The sequence below is a fragment of the Rhinopithecus bieti genome, unplaced genomic scaffold (assembly GCF_001698545.2).
Source record: "Rhinopithecus bieti isolate Rb0 unplaced genomic scaffold, ASM169854v2 scaffold_3043, whole genome shotgun sequence".
NCBI lineage: Eukaryota > Metazoa > Chordata > Mammalia > Primates > Cercopithecidae > Rhinopithecus > Rhinopithecus bieti.
Window position 1 is genome coordinate 2187157 of NW_016804580.1, and position 26743 is coordinate 2213899.

Consider the following 26743-nt stretch of genomic DNA (forward strand, 5'->3'; position numbering starts at 1 on the left):
TGCTGGGCGTGGTGGCACACACCTGTAATCCCAGATACTCCAGAGGCTGAGGCAGGAGAATTGCTTGAACTTGGGAAGTGGAGGTTGTGATGAGCCAAGATTGCACCATTGCACTCCAGCCTGGGCAACAAGAGCAAAACTCTATCTCAAAAAAAAAAAAAAAAAAAAAATGATGCTCAAGTGGTCTCCACCATGGGGATGAGAGCTGGCACTGAGAGGAGCTGGCAGGGAGCAGTGGTCGGGCACCATTCTGGTCCTGAGCCTGCTCCCTCCTCACTTCTGTGCCTCAACTAGACTCTCGGCTTAAAGGGCGTGACTTTCAGTCCCAACTCCCCGCTCCTCTCTTTGACTGCTGATTCCAGACTCTAACTTCAGTTAATCTCAGCACAGAGCTCACAAGGCACAAGCCAAGTTGCTTTCCTTGACAGTTTAGTTGAGTCCAACTGTTCCCTGAGGGCTTATCACAGAGGAGCCCTGGCTGGGCATGGTGGCTTATGCCTGGAATCCCAGCACTTTGAGGGGGCCTAGGTGGGCAGATCACCTGAGGTCAGGAGTTTGAGACCACTCTGTCCACCATTAAATGACGCAACCCCGTCTCTACTAAAAATACAAAAAAATTAGCCAGGCATAGTGGCGCACACCTGTAATCCCAGCTATTCAGCTATTCGGGATGCTGAGGCAGGAGAATCACTTGAATCCAGGAGGCAGAAGTTGCAGTGAGCTGAGATAGCACCACTACACTCATGCCTGGGCAACAAAGAAAGATTCCATCTCAAAAAAAAAAAAAGCCTGGAATTTTCTAGGAATAGTTTCCTTTGTATTTCCATCAGTGTACCAGCATTCTCTCAGGAACATCCTACCCCATGGCCCCCAGATTTCATACCCAATTAGTGATGAGGCTATTTATCCTGATCTTGAATTTCCTCTACCTGCCCACCAGCTGACTTAAACCCCTATACTGTGGGCATGCACTCTTCCCACTCTGAAATCTTAGGATTTAACTTCTCTTGCATCCTAGAAAATGAACCACGTTGTTCATTCAGTTATTTACTCACTAATAATTTATTGAGAGGCTTTGTTTTGTGGAGCATGAAGGATCTGACGTAATAACTCCTACCACTGATGCTTGTGATCACAATATGTGCAGCTGATTAAAGTTTCTCATTTATACTACCTACTTCCCTGCTAAGAATTTCATTCCTTCAACTAATACTTTTCATTTGAAAACATCTCATTACAAAAGCCTTCAATCTTTTAGGCTTCTGCATCTTGCAAAACAAAAAGGGTTCCAAAGAGCCTATCTTTTCAACAAATCCTTGGTTTGAGCCTGGATGAAACAGTTATTACAGAATCAACCGGAGAGAAAAAAGATCTTCATCTAACACTAAAGTCTTTCTATTCTGCGAGGTGAAATCCTTTGACCTAGATTCTGTCCCTTGAAAGGTGAGTGACAGTAGGCGAGCCTAAGAAAATTGGTTAAATCTTGATCTAAAAAGTTAAATTCATGAACCACCCTGATTTGATTACCATGAAAATCTACCAGACAGAAAGTTCTCCTTTTTATCCACCTTCATTGTTACCTTCAGAGCAGCTCTCTCCATAGCAACTGAAAACTTTTCTGGCCTCAAATAATCCTCTCTAGCTCCCAGCGCACAGTCAAAGAATTTTAAAAACAGGGAACTCTGTGACTGTGAAATACTCTCCAGGATTTAAAAGGCTGTGGAGCTCCAGATAAAGAATCGTTTATCTTTCTTCTGAAGGTAAGCACTGGGGTTAGAAATGGTTGCATCATCCTCTGTCACTTTTAAATTGCTAACATAACAACCTGAAAGTGTTGTTGTTGTTTTTTTTAACTCATAAAAGTAATCCCAGTACCTTCGTTACTAGCCCACAGTCATTTACCAGCTCATCTCTGGGCCAGGATCCCACATGAGATGCTGTTAACATTTTAGATGCCTCAAGCCATCAACAGAAAGATAATTTTTTTTTTCCAGGAAGTTGATTGGCTCTAAAGTCGTCCCCCACTCCTTTAGTCACCACTGAGTGAGTGCATGTGTCATGTTCTTGAGGTCTTGAAATTCTATTTTTCTAAGATGCTTCCTACTCTAGAATCTCGACTCTTAATAAACTGAAAAAACAGACCTGCGTTTTCTGAACATTACTATTTTCTTCTAGTACTTTTCCTTGTCTAACCCCCCCCCCCGCCGCTTTTTTTTTTTTTTTTTGAGATGGACTCTTGCTCTGTCGCCCAGGCTGGAGTGCAGTGGCACGATCTTGGCTCACTGCAACCCCCACCTCCCAGGTTCAAGTGATTCTTCTGCCTCAGCCTCCTGAGTAGCTGGGACTACAGGCATGCGCCACCACACCCGGCTGACTTTTGTATTTTTAGTAGAGACAGGGTGTCACCATATTGGCCAGGTTGCTCTCGAACTCCTAACCTTGTGATCTGCCCGCCTCAGCCTCCCAAAGTGCTGGGATTACAGGTGTGAGCCACTGCACCTGGCCTAAAACTTTTAAACTCAACATGATGTTGGTCATTTAGTAGAATTTATTGTCTCTTTTTATTTAGGGGCGAGGACCACGAATCACTTGGAGTTCTTTATAATGGGATAAACATGAAGTGTTTCCCAGCCTGGGTCCTATAACTTGTACCACCTGTTGGAAAATGGAGAAACTTATTCTTCCTAATATGTGACGCTATGTGTAGTTTAGGGAGAGGCAATCTAACAAGCTTTTTGGCTGCCTGTACAGTTTGAAAGTCTACAGCCATGGGACTTTCCTGCCATTTGGGGTTAGAAATTACCTACAGACCCCCTGTTGTGTAGAAACAGCTTGTCATTGCAAATCAGCTTAGCCAATTAATGAATCCTTTCAAACATGTTGCAGGCACAATAATTGAAGGCTTTATTTTTCCCCTTTACCACAGAAATTCCTTTGGTTACAAGTTTACCCCGTAAACGGCAACACACTTATCTCCATCCAAGACAGACTCAAGGTGGAGGAAGCGTGGAAATGTGCTTCCAGACAAAGCTTTCAGTATCCTGGGTGCCATTGTTTCTTCTCCTCAGCCGTGCTTTTTCTACTGAGACAGACAAACCCTCAGCCCAGGACAGCAGAGGCCGTGGGAGTTCAGGCCAACTGGCAGACCTGCTACAGGTTCTCTCTGCTGGTGACCACCCACCCCACAACCACTCAAGAAGCCTCATCAAAACATTGTTGGAGAAAACTGGGTGCCCACGGAGGAGAAACGGAATGCAAGGAGATTGCCATCTGGTTAGTGAAATAGAATGGGGTCAGGTATCAGGGCATGTCCAAAAGAAAGCAATGGATTCTATAGGGATTGATTTCAGTAACGCGAAATCACAGGCTAATCTTCCGATATGCAATTGGGCAATGCATTCTGGCAAAATAATTTCCATATTTGGGATACAGCAAATCATTCAGCATTCTATGTATAGCACCTAGGGACATTTTTGTTGTTGAAAGGATGATGTTTATGTAAGGCTTTCTAGAATCCTTCTGCATATATAGAGGTATTTATTTGTGAGCGCGAACTTTTAGTCCTCTTTTCTTTTTTGATTGACTAATCTTTTTTTAAAGCCTTCAGTGCACTTGCACGTGACTAGTTTTAGATGCTATTTGTTTGCTGGAGCATAATGTGATCTGATATTGGTCCAAAATTGGATTTTTGAGTACTTTTTCCTGGCATGGTATTTTCTAATATTATGCATGGCGGGTAGTTAATGATTGGATAATCATCTTAACGATGAGGAATCTGAGCTGGGGAGACAGATGCTGCAGGTGGAGCTGAAGTTGTACCCATGGCTCCTGAGGCCTGAATCACAGCCTGATCTTAGCCTACAAAGTGAATCTCAACCCTGACTGGAATCAGCTGTGTAGGTTTCCCAGTATACCCATGTTTGGGCTTCAACCTCTGGAGACTGAGATTTTACTTGTCTAGGATAGAACTTTTTGAAGTCTCTCCAGGTCACTATTTTATTTTATTTTATCTATTTTATTTTATTTTATTATTTGATTTGAGACAGAGTCTCGCCCTGTTGTCTAGGTTGGAGTACAATGGCATGATCTTGGCTTACTGCAACCTCCGCCTCCCGGGTTCAAGTGATTCTCCTGCCTCAGCCTCCCAAGTAGCTAGGATTACAGGCATCCACCGCCATACCCGGCTAATTTTTTGCATCTTTTGTAGAGATGGGGTTTCACTATGTTGGCCAGGCTGGTCTCAAACTCCTGACCTCTTGATCTGCCCGCCTTCCCCTCCCAAAGTGCTGGGATTACAGGTGTGAGCCGCGGTACCCAGACTCCAGGTCACTTTAATATGATGTCAGTGGTGGCTGAGACTCTCTTCATTAGGGAGGGTTGGGTAGGATGGAAGGAGGTGAGAACTCATGTGTTTAAATGACTACAAAAGAAAAAATGAAACCTGCTCCATACCATTCCTGACCCATGAGATTTTTTAGGATGAACCCATAAATGCATAAATGAAAGCATACATAAATAAGTAAAACAAAAGCTAACTGTCTCCAAAGTACATTTTGGTAGACTTTCTCAATCATGCACAGCTCTGAGGTGAGGGAGGGAGGGGAGGGGAACATTTTCTGACCAAGTGTTTTGTTTTTTCGTAACAGAAGAGGTCTTGCTCATAGAGAATTTTTCTCTGCTTTGTGTGAGCAATAAATAATTCAATAATTATTAAAATACTCAATGGTTCCCAGAGGAAATGTGTTATAATAGGCAACTCATCTGTGATGACATTAATATATATAGATAGCAACACAAGACGTCCCACTGGAAATAACCAGAAGTCATGTCTTACTCATGTCCTCTGAGGATTCGCTTCAGGGGAATGTTCTCCTTTAATGACATGAAGTGCCTTATTAAGGCTGCTTGAATAGTAGTTTTGCTGGGAGGAAGGTAAATACGCAAAATTGTTCTCCATTTTCAGGGCTGGGGGAAGGATTGTTGACACTTACTGTTTTCTGTGACAGTATCAGGACTTTAGCTAATTTGGTCTCCATTTGAACCAGTTCCATTCCTAGGACTTGAAACACCATCTTTAATAGCTTCACCCTCCTTCTCTGAAAGAAACGCAGATGAAGCAGAAGTGAGTCTCAGCTTTACCTGCTCAGAAGCCTTCAGTTCACCCCAACCACCCATCAGGAAGGAACTTAGGAAATGTCTCCCATCATTCATGAAAAGAGAGAGGAAACAGAGTCCTCTGGATTTCACAAACACCCCGGTTCAGGTGTAAACTACAGGGCTTCAGCTTGTGGCCATGTCTGTTCTGTCATTTGAGGACTTAGTCTGCTGACAGGAAGGGTTCATGATACAAATTCTGTGGTAAAAGAGAGGTTAAGGGGGTTTGTTCATATCTCTAAATGTCTGAAAAAAGAGGGAAGTAGGTATCTTGGATTTGTTGGGAGGAAAAATGCTTCCAATTTTAGGTCTGTATAAGAAGTGAAATTTGAAAAAAGTCAATCTGAAGTATCTGAGAGCACTGCACATTTAAAATAAATTCAGTCAAGCTGCAGTCTTTGGAAATGAATAGTTCTGGGCTGATCTTGGCTTTTTCTTTCTTTAATGAGAATGGTTAGAATATAGTTTTAATGAACTTCATGAGGGATTAAATAACTCCAAAACAATACATTCCACTTCAATAATTATGAGAACCATAACCCTACACAGGTTTCTGAGAGGAAAAGAGCCCTTTTCTGGCACCTTCTAGTATTGAGACATGTGGAGCCTCAGCTCCCTCACCCGGAAGGCTGGGATAATGAGCCCCTCCTCACAGAGGTCTGTGAGGACCACATGGACAAACCCATGTTCCTCAGGGGTCAGATGTCTGTGAGGGTCACATGGATGTGCATATGTCCCTGAGGGAGATACCTGTGAAAATCACATGGACATATGTGTGCTCCCCAGGGATATCTCTGCAAGGATCACATGGACACATATGTTCTCAGGGAACAAATCTCTGAGCCACGTGGACATACATGTATTACATCCCAGGAAGATCTCTGTTGGTCTCATTGACACGTGCTCCTCAGGGAGGTCTCTGTGGTGATCTCGTGGACATATGTGTTCTCCTTAGGAATCAGATTTCTGTGAGGATCTCATGGACATACTTGTTCTTCATATGAATCAGATCTCTGAGGATCTCATGGACATATATGTTCCACTTAGGAATCAGATCTCTGAGGATCTCATGGATATACATGTTCTCCTTAGGAATCAGATCTCTATGAGAATCTCATGGATACATACACAGAAAGTCAGATATAGGAGCTCAAGTTCCTTCTCTTCCCTGTATCTCATGGCAATGTCTGATTTCTCCTTTTCCAGAGACACTAGATCAGCACCATTCCTCAGAATCTCCCACCCGCCTGTGCCCTAGGCCCCCCTCCACTGTCCTACATTCTGAGGATTTTAAACCGAGTTCTCCAGGAGATTCTTAGACACATTCAAAGCAGAGAACCACTGCTTTAAGGGTCTCCATTTAATTCACACCTGGCCCTAGCCCCTGACTCTCTTGTCATAACTGTCATGGAATAAAGTGTGGAAAACACCCAGCTTTGTCTTATTATCTAACAATTTTATCTTAACTCTTCTCAGTTAAAAACTTTTTGTCAGTCAGAAGACCCACTAAATCTAGTACAGACCCTAAAGAGCTAGTACCTGCCATCAGCAACATCCTTCTAGCTCTTTGTCAGGAAAAAAAGAAATACACTTTCTCTCTTATATTTACAGCCAATTGTTAGCCACCGCCCCACCCACCATCCCCCTGCAAAAAAAAAGACCTTATAGAACTAAGAACTTAAAAGAAGACAGTCTCTTTTAAGTTCTTAGATTTCTGTAATATAAGATTTACCCATTACTCAAAATCAAATGTTAAATACCTTTCAGTCTAAAACCCTAGAGTTTATCCTGGAGGCCTGACAGCTGTCTTATTGATGTAGGAGAAGATAGCTACCATATTGCTTTTTGTCCACTGAGTCCCTCACCTGGCGAAGATCATAAGCAAAGTTGAATTTCAAGGTTGGGGAAGGCCATGTGATGCGGCTACAGGGTGTGGTGGACCATTACTACCAAGTATCCTAGTAGCCTGTTTAGCTTGTAAGGGGAGCCTCTCCTTGCATTTTAATCAGTCTTTTCCCAAAGTTTCCTTATACAGTCATTAAAACTAATTCCCAGAATCTCTGAGGTTTTTTTCCCCTCCTTAAACCTTATTCCCCCACCTGACAAGATTAAAAGGAAAATCAATGGATTATTCCTGAATGACTCCATTCTTCTTAAACAAAGAATTGCTTCACCAGAGAAGGCAGCCTTGGACAGACATTGATGCCTGTGGGGTGGCAGTATTTGCAACATTTTGCTAAACATCCTCTCCCAAACACAACCGAGCCAACTTCTAAAAACATTAACAATAAAACAAATCTAGTGGTGATGAACTGAAAATTCCAGCTCTGTCCTCATCCAACAGCCCCAGTAGTGTGCTTTTCATCATATCTATGTCCAGGGGAGGAATTCTTATTTTATGTTAGCTTTTCTGAGGCTTCCACCTGTATTCTTTCCTCAAGCCACCGCCTTCTGTATTAAAATACATTCTTTAAGATTCAAATATTATAAATGGGAGAAAGGTTTCCAGCCCATGGTCATTTGATTCACAATTAAGCTTTAGTTTAGCAGGCCTCAAAAAATCAAAGCAAATGTGACACAACACCTGTTCCTTCAAGGTTACCAAAATCTCTGTTCAGACAAAAGATGCTTCTACAACTGTTTCAAGCTTCCCAAAGCTAGAAACCAATTGTGCCTTCCATATTGTATACCTTTTATACACAGTTCTGGAATGCCTACCCACACAATTACAGTGCGGACCCTGCTCTCTGCTGTTCCGTGCCATGGATTCCAATTCCAACCCTGGAAAGGTACATGGCAAAGATATTGAGGAAGAGTGATGCATGGACAGGAGTCTCCGCATCTCAGATGGGTTGAAATGTGGCCACATGTTCTGTCATGTGCTCATACACCAAGCCTTGCCACATGGTTGTGGTCTCATGGCCTCATGAGCGTCCTACTCCTTGCATCATAGACACTCTTCTTCCTACCTACCCAGCCCCATCAAACAACCTGAGCAGCACTTGAAAGTATAACATAAACTCATTCCATGCTCTGGTTGTACCATATCCTTGTTCTGATTGATGTTAGACTTGGACCAATCTCTTACCACCTAACTGACCTCTGCTCCCATCAAATAGGAGGGAGAGAAAATTACTGGTTGAAGGGGTTGCCTATCAAGTACGTCAATGTGTCCACAGCCTGTGTTCTCCATGGCACAAAAGGAAGGAATAAAAGAATGTGTCCTGTTCTTGGAAGAGCAGGAATTGTAACTAACAATGCTCTCCACCATTAGCTGTGTAGCTTTGGGCAAGTTTCTTACCACTTTAGTCTTGGTTTTCACATATTCTATGAGTAAACTTTTCTCATGAAGAAAGATGTAACTCATATATTCTTTTCAGTATCCTTGCATACTGTACACAAATGTATCCATTAATTCATTGTGCATTAAATAATTGAGTAATTGGTCTTCTAGTTGCTTTATATTATAAAAATCAAATATTTAGAAATACTTGGTGGCTTATTACATAGGCTGGAGACATTTTGTTTCTCACACTTGAAATCATAAAATAGGTTTCTTATGACTAAAAAATTCATTACTTTGTGCATTTTTCAGAACCAATTAGATTATACAGCAAGGAATAACTGAATGCAAAAGGTACTCTGCACATTGCTGGGCACATGGTTACCAGCAAATTGTAGTTAATGGTACCAATAGTTTAGTTTCAGGAGGTTATTTGGTACAGAGAATAGCTTTATTATACTTTTATTTCAATGGATTCTCCTTTTGGGTCTTGGTGTCAGCCTTGCCATCAGCTACCAAGGTGTGGACTTTTCTTCTGGGTTACTTAGGGAACAGAAAACGGATGCCGAGGTTTTAGAAGTGGAGCCTAATATCCACATTGAGAGTTGGTCTTAGTGGAACCCCTGGGTCCCCTCTGTTTGAGTACTTGACCCCCTGCAGTTGGGTTCAGGAGGGATTAAAGTCTGTGTGGTTTTATGAAGAATGTCATTATGCTTTGATTTGGAGATGGATGACATTTGTTTCTTCCTGACTCAGATGATTACACAGCAGATGCTACACAGTGGGTTGTAGAGCAGACCTGAAATTAGAACCCCAAAACTTCCACTTCAAAGAAGACTAGATTAAAATACATTGTAGTACAGTATCCCCACCATGGCACAAATCTGTCTGGGAGTCAGGACAGGCATTTCTCAATGCTTTCACTCTGTGGCTGTGTCCTGGGGCTGCTTCTCAGATCCTGTGAGAATTCTCAGGAGTTCCCCAACTGTCTCTGAAGAAAGGCAGCTTCCCTCTTGCTGAGAAAACTTCTGGTCCATGATTCCTATGTCTTTTTCTCACTGTCCCACAACATTTATCCAAATCCCTTATGCCACATAAACTTCTCAGATTGCAGGAGCTGGGCATGTGCTTGTGGTTTGTGAAACCAATAAGGCAGCACATTGTAGGGGAGGAAAGACTTTTCCTTTAACATCTTAAATTCTGTAGCTGGGGCTTGTGAACTAAATGGACAAAAGATGGATTAACAGGAGAAAAAGCATACACATTTTATTTGATGTTAATATTTTTATGTGGAATAGGGGCATCATAAAGAAAGTGAAAACTCCAAAGAAGTGGTTAGACCCAGGGGTTTATAAACCATTTTAACAAAGAGTAATAAACTGTGGGGATCTGACAAGAGTAAGAAAAAAAGTGAATTTGGACTAGAGATGGTAAATTGTGGGAAAGTGACTAGGAAATATGTATGTGAAACCAAAATTTTTTTTTAAGAATTATACCAATGGAGGATTATTTTAGTAAGGTTCATTTGTATAGGTTCATCTCAGCATTAACTCCCCATCTCCAGTGACAAGAATGTTCTCCTCTTCCTGATACAACAAGGATACCTTTCTCATGGGAAACTTATGCCCCGCTTTTAGATAGTAAGGGGCAGGGCAGAGAATTCTTCCTGTGTCTGCTGTTTCTCAGTTGCCTTCAGCTCAAAATAATCAATATGCTACGGTAGCATATTTTGGGGCAGTATGTTCTGATTCCCTTCAACAAAATCATTTTTGGCAATTTCCCTAAATAGGCTAGAAGAGGGGCAGATGGAAGTCATTTGTAAAATTTTTACACTTCGTAAGTGCCAGGTACTGTGCTATATGCTGAGGATAGAACTATGCAAAAAGCAGACAAAATCTACTCTTTATGGACCACTGGTTCTCATAGAGAAGAGAGAGAATAAACAAGTAAACAAAGCAATTTTACAATACGAGTGCTATGAAGAAAAATTTTTAAATGATGTGTTCCAGAATTGTGCTGTACAGCACAGTAACCACTAGCTTGCATGTAACTGTTGGGCACTTGATTTGTGGCTCATCCAAACTGAGATGTGCTGGTAAGCATAAAATGCACACCAGTTTTCAAGAAGAAAAATATAAAATATCTTAATTTTTAAAAATTTAGATTATACGGTGAAATAATTTAATCTTGGATACATAAGGTTAAAATATTACAAAAGTTACTTTTAGCTGTTTCTTTTTACTTTTTAAAATCTTGCTGCTAAAGAACTTCAAATGACATATGTGACTCATATTTGCAGTGTGACTTGTATTTCTATCAGATAGTTCTGTACTAGGGAACGCAGGTTGGGAATCTTTAGGAAGGTGTTGTGAGAAGGTGACATTTTAACCTGAAACCTGAAAAATGAGGGGAACAAGGAGACCTAGAAGATTGTGGGAAAGAACTTGGTGAAGCTAACATAAAATCACAGGGGTAGAAGTTGAGTGAGATGCTGGACCAAGGCTAAGAGAAGGAAGGAGGGTAGAGTAGACAGAAGCCAAACCAAAAAGAAGATTGCCAGGAGTTTGGATTTTATTCTAAATGCAAATGGGCATCACTTTAAAAGCCAAAGAATAATGTGTTTTACACAGGCAACAGATCAACAACTTGCGGCCACCCTAGTTGGAGTCAGGAATTACTCTTAGTGGAAAAAAAGGGTTCCCTGAAAGGGCATCATTGTTATATGTGAGTCCAATTCTTTGAATCTGGCTATTGGTCCTGCCTGCTTTTCCTTTCTATTTATAAAATGATAAGTAACGAAGACCCTGGTGGTCATTAGTGTTCTGGAACTATTTGTTAAGCTTTGTTTCTTTTGTTGTTGTTATTGTTTTCTTCCACAGTGCTTTGAACCAGATGCACTATTACTAATAGCTGGAGGAAATTTTGAAGATCAGCTTAGAGAAGAAGTGGTCCAGAGAGTTTCTCTTCTCCTTCTCTATTACATTATTCATCAGGAAGAGATCTGTTCTTCAAAGCTCAACATGAGTAATAAAGAGTATAAATTTTACCTACACAGCCTACTGAGCCTCAGGCAGGATGAAGACTCCTCTTTCCTTTCACAGAATGAGACAGAAGATATCTTGGCTTTCACCAGGCAGTACTTTGACACTTCTCAAAGCCAGGTAAGAAGGCAAAATGGCTAACTGGTTCTGCTACTGAGATACAGCCCTAGAGCTTTATTGTTTGTTTCTTGTTTATTTCTAAGACATTCAAGAACTTCTTTTTTTTTTTTTTTTTGAGACGGAGTCTTGCTCTGTCGCCCAGGCTGGAGTGCAGTGGCCGGATCTCAGCTCACTGCAAGCTCCGCCTCCCGGGTTCACGCCATTCTCCTGCCTCAGCCTCCCGAGCAGCTGGGACTACAGGCGCCCGCCACCTTGCCTGGCTAGTTTTTTGTATTTTTTAGTGGAGACGGAGTTTCACCGTGTTAGCCAGGATGGTCTCAATCTCCTGACCTCGTGATCCGCCCGTCTCGGCCTCCCAAAGTGCTGGGATTACAGGCTTGAGCCACCGCGCCCGGCCACATTCAAGAACTTCTAAGGGACATAAGTATTTGTGGGTTTTGGTTATGAGATGTTAAATGACATAATTTAAAATTCCAGGTCCAAAAAAGGAAATGTAATGACTAATTGGAAGAGGAGTTTTTGCCAGAAGTTGGGTGGGTGGACAGGCACTCCAGGTGAAAGGGCAGCTTTCTTCTCCTGGGTCCCTCTGAGTACTCAAATCAGTGTGACTCCAAGGCATTTTGANGGCCACATTCAAGAACTTCTAAGGGACATAAGTATTTGTGGGTTTTGGTTATGAGATGTTAAATGACATAATTTAAAATTCCAGGTCCAAAAAAGGAAATGTAATGACTAATTGGAAGAGGAGTTTTTGCCAGAAGTTGGGTGGGTGGACAGGCACTCCAGGTGAAAGGGCAGCTTTCTTCTCCTGGGTCCCTCTGAGTACTCAAATCAGTGTGACTCCAAGGCATTTTGACCAGTTTCCAAGGACTGAGCTGTAGTGGTGGAGAGCAATGTTTCTTTTTGCCTTGCCTTCTGGCTGGGAAAGGAGAAGGCAGAGACATTTTGAAAGAGATAAATTATCATTAGTTACTTAACTGAAGAAGCAGCTTGCAAAAAGCATTACTCACGGTTGCCAGCCCTAGATGCTATCCCCTCTTTGTAGCTTTTGACTTGTACTGCCCATGTAGAGGGTCTATTCAAATACCTCTCCTCTCTCCCAGCTCCACCTGGTCTCTGTTGCCTTCATTACTATTCTAGTAAAACCGGCCTTTCAGTTAGGTTTTTGCTTTCTGGTTTGCAGTGAGAAATCTCAGCAGATAAAGTTCTCTGAACATAAGGTTTATTTAAGCCACTTTTTTTTTTTTAAAGAATTAATTAAGAAGCCATTACTACATTTTGAAGAGTATGGGGAAATCATTTTTTTCTTGAATTATTCATAAACATGTATAGACAAATTTAGTTCTTGCTCTCAAATCTGGCATTCTGCAGCTTAACAACCAGCAAGCATATCCTCCAATTTTCTGTAAATATGTTTAATTTCTTTTATTGGCAGAGCAAATGGAGAAGCTGTTTGCTAAGGACTTTGTGAATATCAAATCCGTAGCTCTAATCCTGTTAATTTCAAAATTTGACCATATTTTTATTCCTATTTTCATTTTAGGAAAAGGGATTCCTAGGTCCAGTGCAGTGGTTCATACCTGTAATCCCAACACTTTGGGAGGCCGAGGCAAGAGGATCACTTGAGGCCAGGAGTCTGAGATCAGCCTAGGCAACATAGCAAGACCTTGTCTCTGCAAAAATATAATTTAAAAAATTAGCTGGATGTGGTGGCATGAGCTGGTAGTCCAGCTACTCAGGAGGCTAAGGTGGGAGGATAGCTTGTGCCTAGGAGTTTAAGGTTATAATGAGCTATGACTGTGTCACTATACTCTACCCTGGGCAGCAGAATGGGACCCTATCTCTAAAAGGAAAAAAAAAAAAAAAAGGAAGGAAAAAGAAAAGAAAAGAAAAAGGGGTTCTTTTATAGAACTGTTTTCTACTTAAACCAGGAGGCATGCCTACATATAATTTCTTCAGTGCAACATCTATATAATCCAAGTTTGATTCAAATTCACTGCTAAGATTTTAATCCTACCCGTTAATGCCTTTTGATGGAGATGAAATGGAAACAGCACTTAAAAGGTGGTGTGGTGTGTATTTCCAGGTTTCTGGTTATCCTACACATACTGCAAATACCCAGGCTTCTGAGTATTTCTGAGATCAAACAGCCCCAGAACAGAATAAATCAGTCGTATATCTAGAACTCCTTTTTCCAGCTAGTTTCAGTCATTAAGGGTTGAACACCCTTTGTCATTAAGAGTTGAACACCTGCTGAGTCATAACCCTTTGCTAGGCCTCAGACCAGTGAACACCTGGATGACGTCACTGTCTCTAGTTCCTGGGAAGGGTCCGTGAGCTCATTCAACTGGGCTAGGATTCTCTAGGAAGTCAATCAGTCCAAACTTTGCAGGAGGCTTTTGGCACTTCACCACATCAGCTGTTCTTTCTGACTAGATGGCATGAGGTCAGATGAGGTTCTGGCTCACCAGGCCCATCATTACTTGAATCTCCAGGTCTTGGTCTGCATGGTACCCAGTTTCCACAGATCAAGTCACTAACGGCTGCTCCAAGTGGGCCTCAGCCACATCCCCAAGAGAATCAACTTTATACGCTAATCCAGGCAAGCTCCCCAATGGCTCAGAAAGCAACATCTCTCCATTCCTTCAATCACTTTTGTCCAAACCTCTCTGTGTTTTATCTTCCTGACTCAATCTCTCAATGTTCCGACCTCTTGAATTCTCTCCACTGTTGGCTGATTCCATGGTAAATGAACAGGGATCTCTCCCTAGTGTTCCCGTAGCCCTGCCTACTGCATGGAGGCCGGGTGTTCACGCAAAGGACTTCAGGGATGGGAACAATGGTTGGAATTCTCCTTTATCTTCAATGGTGTTTTGAGACCATTATTCTTTCACAACCTGCATGAAACACTCATGCTTCTTTGAGGTTCAAACTCTGTTATTTCAACTTGTTCTTTTCACCCATGGAACTTCTGGCTACTTCTCCAAATTTATCAAAATTTTGGTAACTGACTCTTAGCCTTCCACTCTGCTCTGGACCATGGTTATAAATATGCTCCTGCCAAGCTCTTCAATTACAGACTTTAAAAAAAAATAAGTTCAGTGGGCACTTTTTCTCCTTGTCCTAAGTCATTAGAATGCAACTTTGACATGACAACCTTCCCTTGATCTCCCTTTTGATGAATTTATTTTCTCTTTCACTTCGTATGAAATGGGTTTAGTACAGTGCCTGGTACATTGTAGGCACTCAAATGTCTAAATGGGAATATGAATGGGATATAAAGCAAAATTAGAGCTTCTAAGATGCTTATAATTTAATTGAGGAAAATTGATATACACATTTAAAAAGGTCCGATGTCCTCTGGGAGTTCAAAGAACATGGACAGTGTGCTAGGTCTGATGTGCAATGAGCACACATTGACCTTGGGACCAGAGGCAGATGAGAAGTAGAGGGGCCCTGTGATGACACAAGGCAGCAGAGCCTGTGTGAAGTCAGGGTAGGGAATGTCAGCTGGAAAATCATTCTCCTGCAGGTTGCACTGAAAGCGGGGAGAGCAACAACCCACCAGTTTTAAGGATGTTAAACAATAAGAGCAGGAGATCCCCTTGGAGAAAACACATCTTTAAGAGGATAGTGGCCGGGCGCGGTGGCTCAAGCCTGTAATCCCAGCACTTTGGGAGGCCGAGATGGACAGATCACGAGGTCAGGAGATCGAGACCATCCTGGCTAACACGGTGAAACCCCGTCTCTACTAAAATACAAAACTAGCCAGGTGAGGTGGCGGGCGCCTGTAGTCCCAGCTACTCGGGAGGCTGAGGCAGGAGAATGGCGTAAACCCAGGAGGCGGAGCTTGCAGTGAGCTGAGATCTGGCCACTGCACTCCAGTCCGGCGACAGAGCGAGACTCCGCCTCAAAAAAAAAAAAAAAAGAGGATAGTGAGGCTGGATGTGGTGACTCAAGCACTTGACACTTTGGGAGGCCAAGGCAGGTGGATCACCTGAGGTAAGGAGTTTGAGATCAGCCTGGCCAACATGGTGAAACCGTATCTCTGCTAAAAATATAAAAACTAGCCAGACGTGGTGGCAGGCACCACCTGTAATCCCAGCTACTTGGAAGACTGAGGCAGCAGAATTGCTTGAACCTGGGAGGTGGAGGTTGCAGTGAGCCAAGATTGTGCCACCGTACTCTAGCCTGGGCAACAAGAGCTAAACTCAGTCTCAAAAAAAAAAAAAAAAAAAGAAAAGAAAAGAAAGAAAGAAAAAGAAAAAATGAAAAAGAGGATAGTGAGAAAGGCTGCATAAATAAGGACCAGTGGGATGAGAGTTAGAAAATTCAGTGCCATAATAGATAAACACGTAATTTCCAAATAGAGTTGTATCTGAGACAGGAGAAAGATGAGAGCCATATTCCTCCAAATGATTCAATTTTCTTTTAGACAAACTATTCCTTATCTTTTTGGGGGGGAAATTTCAGAGATGTTCGAATCAAAATAACTTCAGAAGTTACAGTTTTCTCTTTATTTTGTATCTGATTTCAGTGTATGGAAACCAAAACACTGCAGAAAGAATCTGGAATAGTGGGCAGTGAAGGTGCCAATGAAAATACACTTCCTCAGCTGGCAGCCACGATCATTACTTTGTCACTTCAGGGTGTTTGTCTGGGACAAGGAAACTTGCCTTCCCCAGACTACTTTACAGAATATATTTTCAGTTCCTTGAATCGTACGAATACCCTTCGCCTATCAGGTAAGGATATTTTCACGAATTTAACTTCCGAGTCACACCTGCTAAGTAAACTATGCCAAAAACAAAGGCCGAAGCTCTTGATGACTGAATTCGTTCAGGTATGTTTAAATACGATTTTTATTGAGTCATAAAGTCAGACAGCTTAGGCGGCCTTTCAAGGCAAGTGTGCTATGAAAGGTATGTGGTGATGAGGCAAAAGAATGGACTTGGCCTATTTCTAAGTGATCGGAATTGTGGATGTAGAGGGAGGAGGAGATTTTATGATCTGCCATAAATACTGACTGAATAGTTTCTTATTTGGGATGTAATGCTGGGCCAGGCCTAACAAACTGTCATGGAGAATGAAAGAATAGTATCCCAAGTTGTGCAAGACATTTGGCAGCAGTTTCCTTGCAATCAGGAAAGTCATTTAATTTCAGATAGAAGTAATGTGGCCGGGCGCGGTGGCTCACGCCTGTAATCCCAGCACTTTGGGAGGCTGAGGCGGGTGGATCACAAGGTCAGGAGATCGAGATCATCCTGGCTAACACGGTGAAACCCTGACTCTACTAAAAATAGAAAAATTAGCCGGGGCGCGGTGGCGGGCGCCGTGGCGGGCGCCTGTAGTCCCAGCTACTCGGGAGGCTGAGTCAGGAGAATGGCGTCAACCCGGGAGGTGGAGCTTGCAGTGAGCCGAGATCCTGCCACTGCACTCCAGCCTGGGCCACAGAACCAGACTCTGTCTCCAAAAAAAAAAAAAAAAAGGAAGTAATGTGAAATAGCCATTCTTGCTGCATTCGTGACTACCTGGTTTTGGGGGCTCCAGGACGAAATGGGATGTCAGAACTGGAATTAGAATGTTTGTTTTGCACATTTCTTTGTACTTGACAAGGCAGTAAAAATGAAATGGCTAATTCTCAAAATATACATCAAAACGCCCTTGAGATGGATTTTTGTTGTTGTTGTTGTTTTTAGAGACAGGGTCTCATTCTGTTGCCCAGGCTCAAGTGCAATGGTGGGACCATAGTTCACTGTAACCTCCCACTCCTGAGCAAGCCTCCCACTTTAGCCTCCTGAGTAGCTGAAACTACAGGTGTGTGTCACCATGCCCAGCTAGTTTTCTTATTTTTTGTAGAGACAGGGGTCTCACTATGTTGCCCAGGCTGGTCTCTGATTCCTGGCCTCAAGTGATCTGCCTGCCTTGGCTTCCTAAAGTGCTGGGACTACAGGAGTGTGCTACTGTAACCAGTTGGATTTTTTTTTAAGCACCTCATTATCACGAGTAAAAAATTGATAACGATTCCTTAATATCATAAAAAATTCAGGCTGGGTGCAGTGGCTCACGCCTGTAATCCTAGCACTTTGGAGGCTGAGGCGGGTGGATCACTTGAGGTCAGGAGTTCGAGACCAGCCTGGCCAACATGATGAAGCCTCCATCTCTACTAAAAACACACACACACAATTAGCCAGGTGTGGTAGTACGTGCCTGTAGTTCCAGTTACTCCAGAGGCAGAGGCTGGAGAGTTGCTTGAACCCAGGAGGCAGAGGTTGCACTGAGTCGAGATTGCACCACTGCACTCCAGCCTGCAAGACAGACTGAGACTCCATCTCAAAAAAAAAAATCAGTCAGTGTTCATGTTTTCATAATTTTTAAAAAATTATTTTTATTGAATTATGATCAAAATAAAGTCCATAAAATGCAAATTGTTGGTATGTCCCTTAATTTTCTTTTATGCATGTCACACTTCTTCCATCTTTTCTATTTTGTTGCGAGTTTTTTTGGTTGAAAAACAAAGGGGGTTGATTTCCATCTGGAGTTTGCTGATTGCAGTCCTAGTCATCTATCATGCATTTCTATTCACTGTGTTTCTTGTGTAGGGGCTGTTATATGTAGAGACTTGATAAGGTTGCTTAGCTGTTTTATGTTAGTACCTTCCATTAGAAAGCATGTAGCATCTGGTCATCTCTTTTTCAGAAGTTATAAGCTATTGATGATAGTTGCCTAGACTGATTAATTATTTAGGGCCTATAAAATGGTGATCTTCTAATTCTCATTTCTTCCTTTCTAGTGTAATAATCTTATAATAGAAAAACTTCCTCTCCTCACTGCTTCATCTTATTGAGGTTCTTAAGGGTAGTTAAAAATAAATTCTTGACACTTTAATTTGGCCATGCATTCTTCAAAAGAGAACAATTTGCTTTTAAAAATATTTATTTCCCTCACATAGATTGTGGGCATGTGTTGTTATGTTTATACCTATGCCTTTAACGTTCTTTTTTGCTCTCTTAAATGCAGTCCTCTTTCATCTATCTTCTAGTTGATCTTTGTTTGTGTGTGCGTATATATACATATATATATGTTTCTAATTTTTATAGGTTAATTTTATAACCTGATTCATGATTATTTTGTATTGATTTTAGGGATTTCAGATATTTAATACTATCTCTAAATACATATAGATTTGCCTATTTTTATTTCCAATTCTCATGCTTTTATTTACTTTCTCATCTAATTGCATTGGTTAATAACCTCAATATAATGTTAAATAGTAGTGGGGATGATCTGCATCCTTATTATTTCATGACTTTGAAAGAGAAGCCTGTCGTATTTTCTCATTAAGTTTAGAGAACAAATGAGAAAAATATATTTATAGAGTCTTTCATATTAACCCACATTTTTACATCTCCAGTGCTGGTCATTTCTTTCAGTGGACTTAATCAAAATGGGAACTTTACCCAAGTGGTAAATTTGGGTCATTTCTTTTCAGCCTAAAGAACTTCATTTTGTATTTCTTACAAGGCAAGTCTGCTAGCAATAAATTCTCTCATTCATTGTATATCTGAGAATGGCTTTTTTTTTTTAACCTTCAATTTGAAGGATTATTTTGCTAGACATAAAATTCTTAATCTTTTTTTCTTTTTCTTTTTTCAAATTTTTGTGGGTACACAGTAGGTGTGTATCTTTATGGGGTACATGAAATGTTTTGCTACAGGCATGCAATGTGTAATAATGACATCATAGAGAATGGCATATCCATCCCTTCAAGCATTTATTGTTTGTGTTACCAACAGTCCAATTATATTCTTAGTTATTTTAATATTAATATTTACAATCAACTTAGTATTGACTATAGTTACCATGTTGTGCTATCAAATAATAGGTCTTTTTCTTCTAATTAATTTTGTTATACCCATTAACTGGCCCTCTCCCCCCAGTACATGTCCCAACCTCTGGAAACCATCTTTCTATTCTCTATGTCCATGAGTTTAATTGTTTTGATTTTTAGATCCCACAAGTAAGTGAGAACATGCAATGTTTGTCTTTCTGTGCTTGGCTTAACATAGTGGTCTCCAGTTTCATACATGTTGTTGCAAATGACTTGATCCCATTCTTTTTTATGGTTGAATGGTATTCCATTGTGTGTATGTGTTTGTTTTGCACATTTCTTTGTACTTGACAAGGCAGTAAAAATGAAATGGCTAATTCTCAAAATAAACATCAAAATGCCCCTGAGATGAATTTTTGTTGTTGTTGTTTTAGAGACAGGGTCTCATTCTGTTGCCCAGGCTCAAGTGCAGTGGTGGGACCATAGTTCACTGTAACCTCCCACTCCTGAGCAAGCCTCCACTTCAGCCTCCTGAGTAGCTGAAACTACAGGTGTGTGTCACCATGCCCAGCTGGTTTTCTTAATTTTTGTAGAGACAGGGGTCTCACTATGTTGCCCAGGCTGATCTTTGATTCCTGGCCTCAAGTGATCTGCCTGCCTTGGCCTCCTAAAGTGCTGGGACTACAGGAGTGTGCTACTGTGACCAGCTGGATTTTCTTTATCCATTCATCTGTTGATGGACACTTAAGTTGCTTCCAGATCTTAGGTATCATGAATAGTGCAGCAACAAACATGGGAGTGAAGATATCTCTTCAATATACTGAATTCTTTCTTTTGGGTATATACCCAGCAGTGGGATTCTTGGTCATATGGTCATCATGGTCATTCGGTATGATACTAGCTGTGGGTCTAATGTATATAGTTTTTATTATGTTGAGATATGTTCCTTTTATACCCCATTTTTTACAGTTTTTGTCATGAAAGGATGTTGAATTTCATCAAATGGTTTTTCAGTATCAATTGAAATGATCATATGATTTTTGTTCTTTATTTTGTTGATGTGATGTATTACGTTGACTGATTTGTATATGTTGAACCAACCTTGCACCCTAGCTAGGGGATAAATCCCACATAGTCATTATGAATGATCTTTTTAATGGATTGTTGAATTCAATTTGCTAGTATTTTGTTGAGGATTTTTGCATCAATATTCATCAGAGATATTGGCCTGCCCCTCCCCTCTCCTCTCCTTCCCTTCCCTTCCTGATGTGTCTTTGTCTGGTTTAGGTATTAGGGCAATATTGGCCTCATGGAATGAGTTCGGAAGTACTCCCTCTTCCTCTATTTTTTGGAATAGTTTGAATAGAATTGGTATTAGTTCTTAAATGTTTGGTAGAATTCAGCAGTGAAGCTACTGTGTCCTGGGCTTTCCTTTAAAGGGAGACTTTTTATTATGGCTTTAATCTCATCACTTGTTATTGGACTGTTCAGGTTTTGGATTTCTTTCTGGTTTAATCATGGTAGGTTGTATGTGTCTAGGAATTTGTCCATTTCTTCTAGATTTTTCTAATTTATTGGCACGTGGTTACTCATAGTAGCCATTAATGGTCTTTTGAATTTCTGCAGTATCAGTTGTAATGTCTCTTTTTTCATCTCTGATTTTATTTATTTGGATCTTCTCTCTTTTTTCTTAGTCTGCCTAAAGGCTTGTCAATGTTCTTTAACTTTGCCCGAAACCATCTTTTTGCTTCATTGATCTTTTGTATTGTTTTATTCATTTCAAATTCATTTACTTCTGCTCTGATCTTTTTTATTTCTTTGCTTCTACTAATTTTAGGTTTGGCTTGCTCTTGCTGCTCTAGTCCTTCAAGATGCATTGTTAGATTGTTAATTTGAAATCTTTCCTCTTTTTCAATGTAGGCACTTATAGCTATAAACTTTCTTCTTAATAACACTTTTGTTGTATCTCATAGGTTTTGGTATGTTGTGTTTCCATTATCATTTGTTTCAAAAATTTTTCTATTTCTTTGTTAATTTATTCATTGACCCATTGGTCATTCAGGAGCATATTGCTTTATTTGCATAGTTTTCAAAAATTCCTCTTGTTTTGATTTCTAGTTTTATTCCATTGTGGTCAGAGAAGATATTTGATATTATTTCAATTTTTAAAAAATACTTTGAGACTTGTTTTGTGACCTAACATATGGTCTGTCCTTGAGAATGACCCATGTGCTGAAGAGAAGAATGTGTATTCTGCAGCCGTTGGATGAAATGTTCTGTAAATATATATTAGATCCATTTGGTCGTATAGTGCAGATTAAGTTTAATGTTACTTTGTTGATTTTCTGTCTGGAAGATCTGTCTAATGCTGAGAGTGGGGTGTTGAAGTCTCCAGCTGTTATTGTACTGTGGCCTATGTCTCTCTGTAGCTCTAATAATATTTGCTTTATATATCTGGGTGCCCCAGTGTTGGGTGCATATATATTTAAAATAATTAAGTCCTCTTGCTGGATCGATACTTTTATCATTATATAGTGACTTTTCTCCCTTCTTACAGTCTTTGTCTTGAAATCTATTTTGTCTGGTGTAAGGATAGTGACTCCTTCTTTTTTTTTTTTTTTGGTTTCCATTGGCATGGAATATCTTTCTCCATCCCTTTATTTTTAGTCTATATGTGTATTTATAGGTGAAGTGTGTTTCTTATAGGCAATAGATCAATAGGTCTTATTTTTTTAATCCATTCTGCCAGTCTATGTCTTTTGATTGGAGAGTTTAGTTGATTTACATTCAGTGTTATTATTGGTAAGTGAGGACTCACTCCTGCCATTTTGTTATTTGTTTTCTGGTCATTTTCTTTCCTTTCTTTCTTCCTTTAGTGAAGGTGATTTTCCCTGGTTATATGATTTAGTTTCTTGCTTTTATGTTTTGTGTAACCATTGTATGTTTTCTGTTTGAGGTTACCATGAGATTTGCAAATACTATCTTATAATCCATTATTTTAAATTTACAGAAACTTAGCACTGTTGGTATAAACAAAAACCAAGAAAAAAGAAAATTAATAAAAACTCTACACCTTAATTTTGTCCCCAACTTTTAAACTTTTGTTGTTTATATCACATTGTGCTGTCTATGTCTTGAAGAGTTGTTATAGTTACTGTATTTCATTGGTTTATCATTTAGTCTTTCTACTTAGGATAGGAGTAGTTTACACAACAGTTACAGTGTTATAGTATTCTGGGTTTTTCTGTGTACTTACTAGTGAGTTTTGTACCTTCAGGTGATTATTATTATTCATTAACATCCATTTCTTTCTGATTGAAATAGTCCCTTTAGCATTTCTTATAGGACTGGTCTAGAATTAATAAAATCCCCCAGCTTTTGCTTGTCTAGGAAAATCTTTATTTCTCCTTCATGTTTAAGAATATTTTCACAGGATATACTATTCTAGGGTAACAGTTTTCTTCCTTCAGCACTTTAAATATGTTATGCCACTCTCTCCTGGCCTGTAAGACTTCCACTGAAAAGTCTGCTGTCAGATATATTGGAGTTCCGTTGTACATTTGTTCCTTTTCTTCTGCTATTTTTAGGATCCTTTCTTTATCTTTGATCTTTGGTAGTTTGCTTATTAAATGCCTTGAGGTAGTCGTCTTTGGGTCAGATCTGCTTGCTGTTCTATAACCTTCGTGTACTTGGATGTTGATGTCTTTCTTTAGGGTTGGAAAGTTCTCTGCTATTATCCCTTTGAATAAACTTTCTAACCCTATCTCTCTCCTTATCTTTGAGGTCAATAACTCAGATATTCCCCTCTGAGGCTGTTTCCTAGATTCAGTAGTTGTGCTTTTTTTTTTTTTTTTTTTTTTTTATTCTTCTGTCTCGTTCTGACTGTGATATTTCAGTAGGGCCTGTCCTGCAAGCTTACTATTTTTTTCTGCCACTTGATCAGTTCTGCTATTAAGACTCCTGATGAATTCTTCGGTATGCCAAGTGGCACTTTTTGCTCCCAGAATTTTTAAATTATTTTTTAATTATTTAATATTTTAAAATATTTTATTTTTAAATTATTGGATCCTTTTAAATTATTTCAATCTTTGTTAAATTTATCTGAATTCTGAGTTCCTTCTCTGTGTTACCTTAAATTTCATTGAGTTTCCTCAAAACAGCCATTTTGAATTCTCTACCTGAAAAGTCACATATCTCCATTTCTCCAGAATTGTTCCCTGGTGCCTTATTTAATTCATTTGGTGAAGTCATTTTTTCCTGGAATATCTTGATACTTGTAGATATTTGTTTGTGTCTGGCCACTGAAGAGTTAGGTGTTTATTGTAGTCATCACTGTCTGGGTTTGTTTGTATCCTCTGTTCTTGGGAAGGCTTTCCAGATAGTCCAAAGGACTTAGATGTATGATCTATGCTATATCTGCTTTAGGATACAGATGTGCTGTATCTGTACCCCAAACCCTGTAACACTGTAGTTCTTGCAGACTCATACAGGTATCACCCTGATGGTCCTGGACAAGATCCTGGAGAATTCTTTGGATTACCGGGCAGAGACTCTTGTTCTCTTCCCTTTCTCCTAAGCAAATGGAGTCTCTCACTCTCTGTTCTGAGCCAGCTGAAACTGAGAGTGGACTGACACAAGCACCACTGTGCCCACCACCACTTGACCACATTGGGTCAGCACAGCACTGAGTCTCACCCGAGGCCCACTGTAACCACTCCCTGGCTATGTTTGCTGAAGGCCTTGGGACTCTACAATCAGCAGGTGGTGAAGCCAGCCAGACTTGTGTTCTACTCTTCAGAGTGACAAGTTACCCCAGTCCCCAGGCAGGTCCAGAGGTGCCATACAGGAGCCAGGATCTAGAGTCAAAAACCTTAGAAGTCTACCTGGTATTCTACTGTATTGAGGCTGAACTGGCACTCAAATCACAAGACGTAGTCCTTCTTACTTTTCCCTCCCCTTTACAAAGGCAAAGGAGCCTTACCCTGTGGCCAACACCACCACAGGTCCATGGGGAGGGCTGCCAGACTACTGCCAATGTTCCCTTAAGGCCCAAGGGCTCTTGAATCAACTTCTGGTGAATGCTGCCTGGCCTAGGACTTATGCTTCAAGTCAGTGGGCTCCCCTAGGCCCAGGACAGGTCCAGAAATCCCATCCAAGAGCCAAGTCCTAGAATCTGGGACCACCCCCCTGGCTCTAAGAGTCTGTTTGGTGCTCTAACACACTGTGGCTCAGCTGATACCTGAAGACAGCAAATCTCAGAGCCTCACCCAAGGCCCCTGACATAGTATTTGAGTATCATTGCTGGTTGTTTAAGGTCCAAGAGCTCTTCAGTTCGCAAGTGACAAATCCTGCCAGGACTGGGTCCTTCCCTTCAAGGAAACAGGTTCCTTTGTGGCCCAGGGAATGTCTAGAAATGTTGTCTGAGAGCTAGGACCTGAAAACAGGACCTTGCAACTCTAGCAACTCTAACCACAGCCCCATCCTGCTACTGTGGCTGAGCTGGTATCCCAGATGCATTACAGAGTCCTCCCCACTCTTTCCTCTCCTTTCCTTATGTGGGAGTAAGAAGTCTCTTTTGGGATGATGAGCTGTGCAGCGTGGGGTTAGGAAAGGGATAATGCCAGCATTGTCCTGGCTGGTGTCTCTGTAGGTCATGTGCCGCACTCCCCAAGTCCAGTATCCCTGGGTCCAGTACAGAACTAGGACTCGTGTAAAAGTTGCGGTCCTTGTGGCCTAGACTGCCTTTCAAGTTTATTAGCACCCCAGAGCACTTTAGCCTGAGGTGGCAAGGCTTGTGGAGGAAGTCAGGTTCTAACTGCTAAGATCAGGGGTTCCCCTCTGGCTACGGCTGGTTTAAATGCTTCCTCCATAGGCGGATGTCAGCTGAGTTTGGTCCTGTTTTCCTTTCTGCTATAACAGGACAGCATTGAGTTCAATGCCTCACAATTGGTGTGCCCTCCCACTGTCAGTGCTCAGAGATGCTCTCTGCACCACACTGCTGCTGCCAGAGACGCAAGACTGTTTTTTCTACCTCTTCAGTGCCTGTTTCAGTAATATGAAGTTAAACCCAGACACTATGAGGGCTCGCCTGAATTTTAGTTTTTATGAAGGTGCTTTTCTTGTGTAAATGTTTGTTAAGTTGGTGTCCTTGTGGGGAGATGATTGGTGGAGCCTTCTATTCTGCCATCTTGCTCTGTCTCCTCCAGTTTTTTTCTTCAGCTCTTTGAATATATCATTTCACTACCTTCTGGTCCCCATTATTTAGATGGGAAGTCAGCCATTAATTGTAGTGATGTTCCCATGTAGGTGATGAGTCATTTTCTTTTGCTGCTTTCAAGATTTTATCTTCTGTTGTAGCTGTTGTTTTTTGTTTTTGTTTTTGTTTTTGTTTTGAGACAGATTCTCACTCTGTTGCCCAGGTTAGAAGTGCAGTGGTGCCATCTCAGCTCACTGCAACCTCCACCCACTGGGTTCAAGTGATTCTCTTGCCTCAGCTTCCTGAGTAGCTTGGATTGCAGGTACCTGCCACCAAGCTTGGCTAATTTTTTTTTTTTTCTGTAGAGAGGGAGTTTCACCATGTTGGCGTGGCTGGTCTTGAACTCCTAATCTCAGGTGATCCACCTGCCTCAGCCTCCCAAAGTGCTGGGATCACAGGCATGAGCCACCAAGCCAGGACTCAAGATTTTGTCTTTGACTTTCAGCAGTTTGGCTGTAATGTATCTAGGTGTGAATCTTTTTGTATTTATCTTACTTGGTGTTTGATATGCTTCTTGAGCATGTATTTTCAGGCTTTTACATCAGATTTTGAAAGTTTTGTCCATTATTTCCTCCAATATTTTTTCTAATCCTTTCTCTTTCTCCCTTCTCTGACTGCCAATATGTATACATTGGCATACTCGCTCTTGTTACAGGTCTCCGACACTTGTTCTTTTTCTTTTTTCTTTCTGTTCTTTAGAATAAATTATTTCTGTTAATCTATACTCGTATTCAGTGATTTTTTTCTTCTGCCCTCTCAAATATGCTGTTGAGTTTCTCTAGTAAACTTTTTGTTTCACTTATTGTCTCAATATTCTTCAACTCCAGAATTTTCATTTGGACATTTATATAACTTAGATTTCCTTATTAAAAATTTCTATTAATTGATTTATTATTGTCAAACTTTCCTTTAATTCTTTAAATATAATTTCCTTTAGTTCCTTAAACATAATAGCTCCTTCAAAGTCTGTATTTGCTGGGTCCAACATCTGGAAATACTGAGATGTATTTATTGACTGCTTTTTATTTCTACCACTGTTGATAACATTTAGGAAAATT

At 40.7% G+C, this 26743-nt stretch overlaps 1 protein-coding gene across 1 annotated transcript in view; it reads left to right on the forward strand.

Annotated features, from left to right (window-relative positions):
• The first annotated feature begins 1573 nt into the window (after window positions 1-1573).
• Window positions 1574-26743, forward strand: part of SLC39A12 (solute carrier family 39 member 12) — an 84441-nt gene continuing 59271 nt past the window's right edge. The window contains 4 exon segments of the mRNA XM_017869209.1: window positions 1574-1760; window positions 2927-3273; window positions 11317-11598; window positions 16136-16343. Coding sequence (XP_017724698.1) covers window positions 3013-3273; window positions 11317-11598; window positions 16136-16343 — 751 coding nt within the window. The 5' untranslated portion in view covers window positions 1574-1760; window positions 2927-3012.